Here is a 15597-nt window from a genome sequence, read left to right as displayed (position 1 = left end):
TATTGCTTGTAAGATTTATTTTTCTATTTTAAAAGGGGAAATGACACATACTACAAGAATAAACATTTATAGGGACGAAACTTATAGGGACGACGACAAAAGTCGTCGCTATAGAGGATCCTACAGGGATGATATATAGTTGCTATAGAGTTGACCAAACACTTTTGATTTTTTGAAACGTCCGTGTTTCTGGGCTAGACATTAATGTTGATGTAATAGTCTAGGTTAACCTTTGTAACTCATTTTGAGATAATAAGAATGTATTATTTGAGTATTATGTGTTTTATGCTTAATTGTGTGACTTAAATAAATTAAGAATAAAAATAAGCGTAATAATAAAATATTAGATAAGCTCAATATCTATGAAGGAAGTTGTAGTGGTCGTGTCAAGGGTTCCAGGTATATAAAGAATGTCGAAATCCGAGTTATAACGAAGAAGTTATGACATGTCGAAATTTCGCGACAGAACCGGCACGACACTGCACGACATAAATAGTGAATTTGTGATAGAGCGATATTTAGCCTTAGTGGTCTAAATGAAAGTCATAGAATACGTTAAACCGAGAGTGTGCGTAAGAAGGACGTCTAAATCCGACTTTGTATGAGGAAGTTATGATTTTTCGAAGTTTCACCTTAGCGGTATGCAGTTCAAATCTCGAAATTGAGATCCAGTGATATTTGGCTGAAACAATCTAAACGGGAATCGAAGATCTCATCTATAGTAGTCCAACGGTGAAAAGACAAACGAAAACGGATGTCAGATGAAGAAGTTATGAATTTCTAACAGAGTTTTCCTGTCCCGGCCTACTAAAAATAATATAATAAAAAGTTAAACTCAAAATTAGCCGACGGAGTCTAAACGAGAGTTGTAGAGCATAATCTCACCTATGCGTGGATATAAAGAACGTCGAAAACGGAGCTTGTATGCGAAAGATGTGAATTTCTGAAGTTCGGGGCACGAACTTCCACCTGTGTTAGATCTCACGACGTGAGCATAGTGTTCACGACGTGAGCAGGTGATGGACGTCTTCCAGGGCAAGTGGCCATGACAAATGCAGTGACATATTCGAGCTCACGATGTGAGCATTAGTGGCTCACGACGTGAGCATAGATTTTCAGCCCTATAAATAGAAGTTGAGGGGCAGCCGGCCATGGTTGCTAATTCCCCACTCTCTCACTCCCGGTATTCTCTCTAGCCGTCTTGAAGTACCCCGAAGCCCTAGTATCATCCCGAGACCTGAAGCGAGTCCCGAAGCCTCGAATATCCAGAGAAGGAAAGATTTTCCGAGCCGAAGCTCTGCCCGCGAGCAGCCTGGTGTGTGAAGATCACAGTTTCACCGAAGAATACTACATTTAGAGTCGTAGTGCTGTCCGATAAACATCTTATCAAGTGAGTGGATAGTCCCTTTCATATACATGATTTTAATACAAGTATTGATGAATGTATTAGATATATGATATGAGTAAGTGTGTAGTTGCTTTCTGATAATACACATATATGAATTATACTCTATGAAATACGTGCTATGTGACTATATACTATTTGTTATGTGGTATGAGTATTGAATGAATATGTTATACATGTTTTAAGTTGTATATAAACAACTATATTTTATCTACAAATATGTTGGTAGAACATGGGTAGATAGTAATGTGTGATGAAATAAAAATGACGAGAGACCTCGATGTGATTGGGATCTAGTCGTCCAGCAGAATACGGATGACGACCACGGACTTTTCTAGACAGTTCAGTGGAACGCTGGCAGGCTTATAACCTGTAGGTGTAGTGAACTTGGGTGTTCATTTGCTGTATTCTATCCCCCTCATAGATGTAGCACCTGGTTCTTGGTACGTATTTCTTTCTAAGTATTTTTCGCATCTTGGCCTTGGACTCGGCGAGTTGAAGGACCAACTCGCCGAGTAGAAGCGGGACTTAAGTGTTGAACTCGGCGAGTAGGTAGTGTTCGGACAAAAACCCTAATCTGAGGGTTTGCACCCTATTTAAGCAATGATATGAAGGCCATATTGTCCCTTATGCTCCCAAAACACTTCTCATTGAAACCCTAGCCGTTTGTGCTTTGTTGAGGCCATTTTTGGTGTTATTGTGTGGTTGTAAAGCTTGGAAGGAAGGAAGGAGCTTGGAACTCGAGTTGGGGCAAGTAGATCCATGGATTTTACTTCATTTTCATCAGCTTCAAGGTATAATGCCCCTGTCTTGGCTCATCTATGTGTTTATTCATCTTTAACTTGGGATCTCTTTGGATTGCTAAGTCATGTTTTGGAATTGGAAGTGTTGAGTGGGTTTTGACTTCAGATTTGGACCTTAAGCGGGGTCTCATGGCATAAAGGTGCCAATTTTAGGACCATGCGACCCCCATGCACATTATAGGACACTTTATGTGGATTTTTGAGCTAAAAACCCCATGCATGTGCATCAAGTTTGGAACTTTACATATAAAGTGGACATTAGGAGGCCAGATCTATGGTTTTGGTGTGTTAGATCTCATTTAAATCGATTGTATGGAATTGGTCAAGACTGGAGCGAGTCCAAGGCAATCTTCTTAAGGATGAAGATGAACTCAACGAGTTGTTCGAGGACAGAACTTGTTCATCAGATGAAGGTGAACTCGAGGAGTTGTTCATCAACTCGGCGAGTCAGATGAGTTTCATGTGATGCTCATATGAGAGAAGAACTCGTCAAGTTGACGGCCCAACTCGACGAGTGGGGTCATGGATGAGGACGAGTAAAGGGTGAGGGACTCGGCGAGTTGATGGCCCAACTCGGCGAGTCAGGTCAACTTGAACTTGAATTTGACTTGGACTTGATTGGGGGTAGAATAGTCATTTTACCCTAAGAGTAGATGTCAGTTTCTGACTAAGTGTTTGTGGGGATTGTAGCCGGAGGATTTCCGAAGCAGCAGCCGACAGAGACTTCCCACACGGATTATCAGCAGCTACTTGTTCGAGGTGAGTTACCTTCCAGTAGAGGTGGGTCTACGGCCACAATGTCGGCCCACCAGTAGGAGTCATATGTTAGATGATTGTCTTTGTGATATTCATCTAGGTTTGCTACTACCTGATATGTTATATGCTGACATGTTATGTTATATGTGATAGTACTAGAGTTCGGTTGATAGGACCGAAGGGTAGTTCGGACACCCCAGATATGTATGACAGTATGGGATGATATGTTTATATGCTGGCATGATATATTATATGTAGTGATAGTGGTAGTAGGACGGGAATAGTCTCCAAGTTCGGTTGTTAGGACCGAAGGGTAGTTCGGACACCCCATATATGTCTGATAATAATGATATATGTGATAGTAGAAGTAGGGGGTGGAATAGTCCCCAAGGGTCGGTTGTTAGGACCGACGGGCAGGTCAGCACCCCAGAATGGCTTGACACGGGTAGGACGGCACCCCAGAATGGCCGTACGGGTAGGTCGGCGCCCCAGAATGGTCGTACCGGGTAGGTCGGACACCCCAGAATTGCCTGGCAGTATGTATGCTATGAGATTGTATGGTATGTGGTACGATGGGGGAACTCACTAAGCTTCGTGCTTATAGTTTACAGTTTTGGTTTCAAGTATCTCTTCAACGAAGGGGAAGGAGCTTGCGCGGTAGTGGCATATCATACACACACTCTTTGTTTTCCATACTATAGATACTCTGGGATTGTACTCTGACATGTTATTATTTTGTGACTTGGGTTTTTAGATATGATACATTGTTTTATGAGACGATGTAATTTCACAGTATTTCCTCATGAACATTTTTATGAATCTGTTAATTTAAAAAGAAATTTTTGGACTTAAAATTTGGGCTGTTACAAGTTGGCAGAGCCCTGGTTTGAGGGATTCGGACACACCCTTGGGGGTGTCTGGACTCAAATCGAGGGAGTAAATGATTTTTACAAAGAAAATGACTTTGAGTAAAAGAGTTTTAAGAAAGATCAAAGTGGGTGATATGCGCAACCGGCCGAGCTCAAGTAAGTATTCCCCATAGTACCCATGCAAGTTATCTGATGTTTATCAGTTGCAGTAGAACAACATTCTAGAATAGGACTAAGCATCCAGGAATGATGCCTTATGTGCCTGCTTTATGTGCTTCAGCTTATGAAAATTACATGCTAGTATTGAGTAGACAGTAATAGGATAGCCTGTTAGGTTATGCCTAGTAGTATGAGCACAACATTGTATGCTAGTACAGTTTCTCGTTAGGAGAATAGAGTTGTTTGAGTAGTTTCCTGTGTCCGAATGCTGCTTGCTTCGTGCTTGTAGGGCTTTGAGTGATGGGAGTTAGCAATTAGGTGAGTACGTCGCGTCACATGTGATTAGGATTGAATAATCCCAGAGTGTTGGATTTGGCCCTATTGCACAGCTCTCGTTTGAGTCTAACCGTTGTGGGGACGAGTCTTTTACTCAAAGGATTATCCGAGCCTCATTACATGTGATGGTATTCAGGTAATGGCTAATTGGCATTACTAGGAGGCCTTCAGCAGCTGAGGACCGGTTGGGATGGAATCAGAGAATTCCCTAGGGTAAGCCTAGGATGAGAATAGCAGAGATCAGTACGGGAAAAAGGGGACTTGGTGGAGTCAGTCCTTAAGGAAAGTACGGATAGATGTGGAAGGTAGTATGGGCCCGTACTACTGAAAGCAGAGGATCCATACTCGAATTAAGGAGGGATGAGGCAAGACCAAGGAACTTGTGATGGGTGTGATCCCTTTAGATGTACTAGTATCACTAACGGTTGTCATGGTGTATTGCAGAATGGTGGTACTACATTCCAGGCCAACAGTTGGCAGTTCCGGAGATGGATCGGGTTCGGGTTCAGGCTCCGAACCAATGGATGAGAGGTTACGTGAGCTCATCGCATCTGAGATCACTAGAGGCATCCTTGATGCGACCCCGGTCATCTTTGGGTCGATCAAGGAATGGATTGTTGAGCTGATGGATGATCGCCTTAGGGCGTTCAGAAGTGACATGACGACCAGCCAGTCAGGATCCCGCACACTGTCCTTTAAGGACTTCAGGGGAAGTGGTGCACCAGATTTCCATGGGGTGAAGGACCCCATTGCTGCCAGACGATGGATTGCAGACATTGAGTCCGCACAGCTAACCAGCTTCTGCCCCGAGGGGTCAAATGTGAGATATACAGCAGGGTGTTTGAGAGACAGAGCTAGAGAATGGTGGGAGTCTGTTGGTGACTCATTGGGAGCCTCGACTGTGGAGGCTATGACTTGGTCAGACTTTGTGACCAGATTCAGGGCGGACTTTGCGCCAGCTGTAGAGCTTCAGTAGCTGGCCAGAGAGTTTTTAGACATGAGACAGACTACGGAGACTGTGGCGGAGATTACCGCCAAGTTCCAGGAGAGGGCATTGCTGGTGCCCCAATATGCGGGAGATGAGGATATGAGGAGGACCCGCTATCATGACATGCTGCGAGCCGACATTCAGGAGCATGTTAGTTTTTCAGCTTGCCCTACCCTGGATTCCATGATTGGCAGGGCAAGGGAGAGGGAGATCGATCTGGAGCATGTCCGGAAGAGGAAGGTAGAGGAGGGGCAGACGAATGGGGCTTCAGGGAAGAAGCCCAAGGGATCAGATGGTAGGCTGAAAGGCCAGTCAGGACCAAGCCGCTGCAGGAAATGCGGCAGGCCACATGAGGGGGCATGTAGATTGGGATCGTCGGGCTGCTACAAGTGCGGCAAGACGGGGCACTTCAGCAGGGATTGTATTGCCCCTGCACCGGTTATTTATACATCTGAGTTGTTGTGTTTCCACAGCAACTAGAGGGGCCACAAGAAGGCCAACTGCCCCCAGTTGACAGCAGCAGCACCGGTGAAGGCGCCAGCCCCAGCAACCCTGCAGATTACTGATGGCCGACAGGCCAAGACTGAGGCTCCAATGGTGAGGAGCCGGGCCTTCCAGTTGACTACCGAGGAGGCACGCGCTGCACCCGATGTGGTGACAGGTATGACTTCTTATTTATGCTATTATGATATGCTGCTGTGATTTTGATATGTTATGCATGTGCTCTGTTTAGGATCGTTCCATGTGAATGGTATTCCAGTTCAGGTATTGTTTGATTCGGGTGCTACCCGATCATTTGTCTCTCTTGCGCTTAGCAAGAAGTTCCCTGAGTCTTTGGGCATGTTGGATTGCCCTCTAAAGGTCCAGATTGTGGACGACCGGTCAGTGCGAGCATCAGAGGTCTTCCGAGATTGTATTTTGAGATTGTTTGAGGAGCATTACCTGGTAGACCTGGTTCCTATTCTGTTGAGAGGGAACAAGGTGATTATCGGCATGGATTGGCTGAGCCCCAATGGGGCGGTGATAGATTGCGCACATCAGTTGGTGCGAGTCAGGGCCCCAGGAGGGGGAGAGTTAGTGATTCAGGGCGAGAGGCCACATCGAGGGCCAGCCTTATGTTCGGCAGCAAGGGCAAGGCGTTACCTTCAGCAGGGTTGTGCCGGATATGTCGCTTATGTCATGGACACCCGGGAGGCGGGAAAGGCGACAGTGGACGAGGTGCCCGTGGTACGAGAGTTTGTGGACGTATTCCCCGAGGAGTTGCCTAGGATACCTCCGGAGCGACAGGTGGATTTCATGATCGACCTAGTCCCTGGTGTGGCTCCGTTAGCCAGGGCACCATATCGGTTGGCTCCTCTTGAGATGTAGGAGTTGTCTACAAAGCTGCAGGATCTGTTAGACAAGGGATTCATTAGACCGAGTAGTTCACCCTGGGAAGCCCCGATTCTGTTTGTGAAAAAGAAGGACGGGTCACATCAGATGTGTATAGATTATCGGGAGCTGAATAAGGTAACGGTGAAGAACCGTTACCCCCTCCCGAGGATAGATGACCTCTTTGATTAGCTACAGGGAGCATCTTGGTTCTCCAAGATTGATCTACATTCAGGACATCATCAGATGAGGGTCAGAGAGGAGGATGAACATAAGACTGCATTTCGGACGCGCTATGGACACTACGAGTTTGTGATGATGCCCTTCGGGCTCACCAATGCTCCTGCCGCGTTCATGGACCTCATGAACCGCGTGTGTAGACCGATGTTAGACCGATCTGTGATAGTGTTTATTGATGACATCTTTGTTTACTCCAAGAAGCAGGAGGAGCACGAGGAGCATCTGCGAGAGGTTCTAGAGACTTTGAGGAGGGAGAACTTGTATGTTAAGTTCTCCAAGTGTGAGTTCTGGTTGCGCGAGGTGCAGTTCCTTGGGCATCTCATCAACTAGAACGGGATTTCAGTGGACCTGGCCAAAGTGGAGGCCGTGATGAGATGGGAGGTTCCGAAGTCTCCATATGAGATTCGGAGTTTCCTAGGATTGGCTGGATACTATCGGAGATTCATCCAGGATTTCTCCAAGATATCCGTACCCCTGACCAGGCTAACAAGGAAGGTCGTGGTCTTTCGTTGGGGGCCTGAGTAGCAGGCTGCGTTCGAGACACTGAGACAGAGATTGTGTGAGGCACCAATCTTAGCCCTGCTAGAGGGCATGGAGGATTTTGTTGTGTACTGCGATGCGTCCATCTCAGGTTTGGGCGCAATATTGATGCAGAGAGGGCATGTCATCGCCTATGCATCGAGGCAGCTGAAGCCTCACGAGGCAAAATACCCGACGCATGATTTGGAGTTGGGGGCTGTTGTATTCACCCTCAAGATCTAGTAACATTACCTCTATGGGGTTCGCTGTACCATCTACACGGACCATAAGAGTTTGAGGTACCTCATGGATCAGCCGAATCTAAACATGAGGCAACGTCGGTGGATGGACTTGGTAAAGGATTATAATTGCGAGATCCTTTATCACCCGGGGAAGGCCAATGTGGTGGCCGACGCGCTTAGCTGTAAGGCAGTGTCGATCAGTGATATCTGCCTGAGGATGACAGTGGTGACTCCGCTGTTGGAGCAGATTCGGGAGGCCCGACAGGAGGCCATGAAGGACGAACATCAGAAAAGCGAGCGGATCGTGGGGCAGGTTTCCTCCTTCGACTATGACAGTCGAGGATTACTGACACTACACCGAATGGGTGTGGGTGCCATACCACGGGGGTGTGCACCAGGTTCTGATGGAGGAGGCACACCAATCATGATTCTCCATTCATCCCGGGGTGACGAAGATGTATAGGGATCTTCGTCTGGACTATTGGTGGCCCTGCATGAAGCTAGATGTGGCATGGTTCGTGGAGCGGTGCTGGACCTGTAGGAAGGTCAAGGCTGAGCATCAGAGACCTCACGACAAGATGCAGCCGTTGGATATTCCGTTATGGAAATGGGGACATCACGATGGATTTTATCACAAAGCTTCCAAGGACCGCGCGGGGAGTGGATTCGATTTGGGTCATCGTTGACCGATTGACCAAGAGCGCCCATTTTATCCCGATTCATGAGAGCATCTCGGCCGAGAAGTTGGCCGACATCTATATCCGGGAGGTGGTGGCGCGGCACGGTGTGCCAGTTTTTGTGATTTCAGACAGGGATGTGCGGTTCACTTCCAGGTTTTGGAAGAAGTTTCATGACGAGCTGGGTACTCGTCTGCATTTTAGCACCGCCTTTCACCCGCAGACAGATGATCAGAGCGAGCGGACCATCCAGAATCTGGAGGATATGCTACGAGCATACGTGTTAGACTTCGGAGGTAGTTGGGATACCTACCTTCCATTAGCAGAGTTCTCCTATAACAATAGTTATCATGCAAGCATTGACCGCCCTCCCTTCGAGATGCTGTATGGGAGGAGGTGCAGGACCCCGATATGTTGGGGCGAGGTTGGACAGAGGGGAATGGGGAGCACTGAAGTAGTGCTCAAGATGACAGAGAGGATTTAGCAGGTCCGGAGCAGGATTCATACTGCTCAGAGTCGGCAGAAAATTTATGCCGATAAGCGTCGATCAGACCTGGAGTTCCAGGTCGGGGATATGGTTCTCCTGAAGGTGTCGCCATGGAAGGGTGTTATCCGATTCAGGAAACGGGGTAAATTGGGCCCCAGGTACATTGTACCGTTCAGGGTTATAGCCCGTGTGGGCAACGTGGCATATAGGTTGGATCTGCCAGCCGAACTCAGCCAGATCCACATCACTTTCCACGTCTCCCAGCTGCGGAAGTGCCTGGTGGACGACTCAGTAGTGGTACCCTTATAGGACATTCAGGTCGATGACAGCCTGAATTACATTAAGCGGCCAGTAGCAATCCTCGACCGGAAGTCGAAGGATCTGAGGAACAAGAGAGTGGAACTCGTGAAGGTGCAATGGCAGCACCGGAGGGGCTCAGAATGGACTTGGGAGCTGGTGGACGAGATGATGGAGCACTACCCAGAGCTATTTCAGGATCGAGCAGCAAACTTCGAGGACGAAGTCTAAAATAAGTGGGGGAGATTTGTAGCACCTGGTTCTTGGTACGTATTTCTTTCTAAGTATTTTTCGCATCTTGGCCTTGGACTCGGCGAGTTGAAGGACCAAATCGCCGAGTAGAAGTGGGACGGAACGCGAGACTTATCCTAGACTCGGCGAGTAGGTACTGTTCGGACAAAAACCCTAATCCGAGGGTTTGCACCTATTTAAGAAATGATATGACAACCATATTTCCCTTATGCTCCCAAAACACTTCTCATTGAAAACCTAGCCGTTTGTGCTTTATTGAGGCCATTTTTGGTGTTCTTGTGTGAAGAGTCCAATTAATGGTTTGGTCTAGGCTTTCAGTGTATTTTGTTTGGCATGAGTCTGTAATACAGTTTATGAGTTGTTTATTTCGTTTTGGTCATTTTGTGTGTTCACGACCGTAAACAGAGTTTACGGTCGCAAACAAAGTTTGCGGTCTAGTCGAGTATAAATAGTAGAGGAGTTGGTCTTTTGTCGTTGTTGATGCCATAGAGTTTATAGAGCATTCCATCGAGTTGTACCTGACGATTTATTGAATATAATCGTGTGCAAGCTTGGTTTCTTTTCATCTTGTTCTTATTCTGTGATTGTTTATTGCTTGATTGCTGGTAAAGATCCTTATTTGGACCTTACATTTGGTATCAGAGCAGTAACCAGTGTCAAGCTTCATTCAATCGAGATTTGGGGTGCTTAAACTGATATTCTTATTGCTCGAACATTGGTTTTGGTGTTTTAATGGTTAAAGGATCTGAATCTATTGCAAAAACGTGTGTTTGAGAGCTTTCTGGGAGTTTACTGCCGACCGTAAACACTATTTACGGTTCTAAACTCAAGATCTTCATCAACCGTAAACTGTGAATCTTCAAAAACCGCAAACAAGGCCTCAAGAACTTTAAGATCTGTAAACTCATAAACCGTAAAATCAACAACTGTAAACTCAGTTTACGGTCGTAAACTCATCAACCGTAAACACCTTTGTGATTTTAAATTGCTTTAATTTCAAATGGATTCTCAAAGTAAAAGTCATTTTCACGAACTTGATATTGTCATGGGCACTACTACGCGTATTCCAAGATTGATTTTTGTAGATGGATTTCCTGAGTGGAAGTACAGAATTGAAAAATACATTAAGATGAAAGATTTCAAAGTTTGGAGAAGCATTTTTAGAGGCCCTGTTAGAATCACTATGACAGTTAGAGGCCAAGTGATTGACAAGGTTGTTGAAAACTACACTGATGGGGAGTTTGAGAAAATTGAGGAGCAGGAAAGGGCTTTAGCCACTTTAACCATGGCATTATCTCCCGATATTGCTCAAGGTTTTCGTGAGTACACCTCAGCTAAAGATATATGGGAAGCCCTAATTGAAGTTTATGAGGGCAATGCAGATATGAAGGAGAGTCGGCAGGACATGTTGAGACAAAAGTCTAATATGTTCAACTACATTCCAGGAGAGACTCTTGAGGCTCAGCTGCAGCGGTTCACAACTCTCACAACTGACATGAACATATATGGGATTTTCTTGACCAAGTCAGAAATCAACAAGAAGCTTCTGAATGCTCTTCCTAGATCATGGGATATGAATGTTGCTGTGATTAAGAAATCCAAGGATTTAAATCGCCTCACTCTTGCTGAAATTATGGCGATTATCAAAGCTTGTGACATTGATGACAAACAGAGAGAGATTAATCATGTGAACTCATAATCTACTGAAAATCTTGGAATCTCATCCAACAATGCTTTCTCATCAATCATGTCCTCCTCAGGTCAAGCCTTTGCAGCTCAACAACCTCAGATTCAGATCTTCGCTGCTGCATCATCCATCCCTCACCATCAAACTCATCCATATGTCACTCCACAAGTTATCCCTGCTCCAAATGTGCCAACTGTAGCCTCTTCCTCAAACTCTAAAGACTCTGATGAAAATCTGGCTCTAGCTACTGGGCTAGTTAATTGCTACAATGCTTTTGTAGCTGGAGATCTTCCACCTCAGCTGTCATTTGCTGATTTGGATCAGATTCATCCTGAAGACGCAGAAGAGATGGACATTACATGGCAGATTGCTATGGCTATTTTCAAGGCCAACCAGTTTGCTAAGAAGACAGGGAAGAGCAACTGGGGCATGAATCCTGAAAAGAAGGTGGTATTTAACAAGGGCATGCTAAGATGTTTCAACTGCCACGAGCCGGGTCATTTTGCTCGTGAATGCCCTAAGCCAGATCGTAGGATCAACAGTAACAGGCAAATGGTAGCAGTGGGAAACAACCATGTAGGTGCTGCAGCTAATGGTGAGACTGCTATGGTCTCTCAATCATTTGACTGGGTGGACCAGATTCAGGCTTTGAATATCTCAGGGCCAGAAAATGCTCACCTAGCTCAAATTGATGATGCTACCTTGAAGAATGATGATGTTGATCCCAAAGCAGAAATGATGGAGCTGCAGTTTGCCCTAATGGTGTCTACATCGTCCGAGCCCAAGAAAAGCGAGGTAAACCTACCATCCTATTCTCATGCATGTAAAGAATATGTTAAAGTTCTTCGTGATGAAATACAATTATTACGTAGAGAAGTAGAGGACCTTAGATATGAGGGCTACCAACTTAGGAAAGGACAAAAACCACTTAAGGCCAGTTAGAAACTAAAATAAAAGATTTCAGAAGGATTCAAACAGAATACAGTGAAAAATGTGAATTGTATGATTATGTTAAATGACAAAATGATGAGTTAATTACTAAGCTTGATACATTAAAAAATGAGTTTGATTCTGCAAACTTTTCTTTTCAAAAATTTGATGGATCAAGCAAGGTAGTTAACACCATGATTGATCATTGCATGCAATTTAAACGAAATCAGTCTAAGGGTTTAGGATATGATAGTGTACCTCCTCCTTATAATCATACATATCTGTATCAACCCCTATCCAAGGAGGAGATTGCCAACAAACCATTTATGGTTTATGGCAAGCCATCTGGTTTTGTTTAAGGCAAATTTATTAACGTTGAAAGTACTAACATTTCTACTTCCCCTGCAGATCTACCCTTAGACCAGGAAAAGCATGGAGTTGGAGGACATGTTTATGTTTCTGTTTCTAATTCTGAATTTTCTGTTTCAAATGAAAACGTTTATGTTTCTGATGTTAAGACTAATAATGTTTCGTGTGATGCTTCCACATTTGATTCTGTTGCATTTAATTTCTTTGATATGTTTGATGAACTGTTTGGTAATTCTGATGCTTGTGATACTCATGAAACACCATCAATTCCACAAGTCACAACAACTGAGACACCCTCACTTATCTCTCAATCTATCCCTCATTCATGTTCTTCTGAGAAAAGTGAGAGTGTCTGTCAAGAAAATAAATCCGAAAAATGCAATACAAGTTCAAATAATAAACATATTTGTTTTAATTATGGTGTTGGTGGTCATATAGCTAGGAATTGTCAAAATAGGATCTTTGTAAACTACTTGTCACCAAGAGGAGAGAACGAATCTCAAGGAAGGTCTTTAATTAGAAAATCCTCAAGAACTCGTTCTCAAAATGATGATTGGAAAGATGATCGAAGCAGAAAAAGGGGTAATTTTCAAAAGAATAAAAAGGTTTTTACTAACAAAGCTCAAAGTAGTTTGCCAAAACCGAACAAGGCTCTGCCAAGATCGGGTTCATCAAAAAGCAATTCTGGATCTTCCACCACTTCTGGTAGAAAATCCAGAGGCTCGGTGCAAACTCAAACATATTTCAAAACCACCTGAGAATGTTGTAAAACCCAAATATCAATGGAAGCCCAAATCGCTTTCTAATCCATCATTAACATCTTCTGAAGTGATTAAGAATGAGGATCCCAATTTGAAAATATTGAAGGATAAATCATAGAAAACGAAAAGGAAACCAAGGATAGTGATGACTTGGGTTCCTAAATCTAAATGATTCCGCTCATTTTGCAGGGACAGTTGTGGAGGAATGTCGTTCGTCCTTGGTACGTCGACAGCAGCTACTCCCGGCATATGACAGGAGACATCTCCCAACAGAGCGAAATTCAATTTTTTATTGGGGGTTATGTTTCCTTCGCGGGGTGATGATGGTGGCAAGATCACACAGAGAGGAACCGTTACAAATGGAGTGCTAAGCTTTGAGAATGTCAAATTCACTCCCAAGTTAAAGCACAACTTGTTGAGTGTTTCTCAAATCTGCGACAAAGGCTCTACTCTACCCATTTTACCGATAAAGAATGTATGATTCTCAAGCCAGGCATCCCGGAAGAGTGGATTCTAGTCAAATCTAAATGGGATGGGAATGCTTACATTATTGATATGAACAGTAACCTACCTGAACAAGTCACTTACCTATTCTCAAAAGTCTCCGAACAAAATGCAATGTTGTGGCACCGAAGGCTCGGCCATGCTAACGCGAAAAACCTGAATCGCCTTGCTAAGAATGAGATGGTCCGAGGCCTACCCGTTAGAGACTTTATTACATTTGAGAGGTGTGTTTCCTATGCTTAAGGAAAACATCATCGGAAACCACACCTGCCAAGCAAGTCAACTCAATCAGTCAAGTGCTCCAAGTATTGCATATGGACTTATTTGGTCCGGTCAACGTCCTGAGCATCAACAGAAGCTCGTACTGTCTTGTTGTGATCGATGATTTCTCTCGGTTTACGTGGGTCTTCTTCTTATCTAACAAAGCGGGGGTTGCTAATCTGATAAAGAAGTTCGTTGTGATGATTGAGAAACAAACCAACAACCAAGTGAAGGCGCTTCGTACTGATAATGGAACTGAGTTCAAGAATGCAGTTCTTGACCATTTTTTCATAGAAAAGGGGGTAGTGCGTCAATATAGCTCTGCTCACACGCCTCAACAAAATGGTGTTGCTGAAAGGAGAAATAGAATTTTGAAAGATGCCGCAAGGACAATGCTTTGTGATTCCAAACTGCCTGTTTTCTTTTGAGCCGAGGCGATTAACACTGCTTGCTACATGCAGAATCGTGTTCTAATAAAAAAAGCACATATGAAGACACCGTACGAGATTCTCTATGGATACAAGCCTTCTGTCAGCCATTTCCGTGTGTTTGGTTTCCCTTGTACCCTTCTTCACTTGGAATCCAATCCTAAATTCAATGCCAAAGCCGATGATTGTTACTTTGTAGGGTATGATGCGCGCACCGCGTATAGGGTTTACAACAAAAGGACTAAGAATATAGTAGAATCCTATGACATGCGCTGGTTGGAGGAGAATGAAACAGATGCTCGAGTGGGTCCCGACTGGTTATTTGATTACACATCACTTTTCAAATCTTTAAATGTGTCTACAGATAGTTCAAGTGGATCCTCCTCTGGTTCGAAGATTGTTTCTGAAGACGAAGACGAAGAAGTTGTCTACAGACCTCCAATGGTTGAGGGGGAGTCCTCTGCTTCATCTGAGGGGGGGGGGGTCCTCTGCTCCACCTGAGGGGGAGTCATCTGATCAACCAAATAGTCCAGAGTCTAAGGTTACAAATGAAACTCCTGATGCTGATGCTACACCTCTTACACCTGTTGAGAGAGAGTTCATGTCTAGAGATGCTTCCGCTGTCAATCCAAATTTTATGGAACTACTCTTTCCTGAAGAAATTACTAATGAGTTTGTAGCAGATTCATCTATTGTGAATCAATCAGTAGATGATGGAGGTTTCAACATACACACTCTTCCTGTTTCACTCAATGATATCAGCCAAGACACACCTTCAAGAATTCAACGCGATCATCCGATCGATAACGTCATTGGTCAGCTGGGTGATGGAGTTAAAACCAGAAGTCAGAGTGGAGATGTTAATGCATGTCTCTACTCTTGCGTTATATCTCAAATAGAGCCTATGAACGTTGAAATGGCTTTGAATGAGCCCAGCTAGGTAGATGCAATGCATGAAGAGCTAAATCAATTTGAAAAGCTCGGGGTTTGGAAGTTGGTTGAGTTACCAAAGGGAAAAAGGTCTCTTGACACGCGTTGGGTCTATCCTAATAAGCAGGATGATTCTGGTGTAATAGTGCGTAATAAAGCAAGGTTGGTGGTTCGCGGGTTTCGACAAATTGAGGGTCTTGATTATACTGAAGTGTATGCTCCCGTGGCTCGTTTGGAGGCTATTCGTATCTTTCTCGCATACACTTCCTACATGAAATTCACGGTCTACCAAATGGATGTCAAGACTGCCTTCTTGTATGGCAAGG

The 15597-nt window shown here is 44.5% G+C and overlaps 1 protein-coding gene across 1 annotated transcript; it reads left to right on the top strand.

Annotated features, from left to right (window-relative positions):
- The first annotated feature begins 10401 nt into the window (after nucleotides 1–10401).
- Nucleotides 10402–11100, top strand: LOC145059883 (uncharacterized). The gene has a single exon (XM_079007650.1). The coding sequence runs from the start codon at nucleotides 10402–10404 to the stop codon at nucleotides 11098–11100; it is 699 nt and encodes a 232-aa protein (XP_078863776.1).
- The last annotated feature ends 4497 nt before the right edge of the window (nucleotides 11101–15597 follow it).

This window comes from Lactuca serriola, chromosome 6 (assembly GCF_051521515.1).
Source record: "Lactuca serriola cultivar US96UC23 chromosome 6, Lser_US96UC23_V15, whole genome shotgun sequence".
NCBI classification, from domain to species: Eukaryota; Viridiplantae; Streptophyta; class Magnoliopsida; order Asterales; family Asteraceae; genus Lactuca; species Lactuca serriola.
This window is presented reverse-complemented; position numbering and strand designations above follow the sequence as displayed.

Excerpts from the sequence above, each read along its gene's own strand:
- LOC145059883 (XM_079007650.1), top strand. The coding sequence starts at position 10,402 with ATGGATTCTCAAAGTAAAAGTCATTTTCACGAACTTGATATTGTCATG.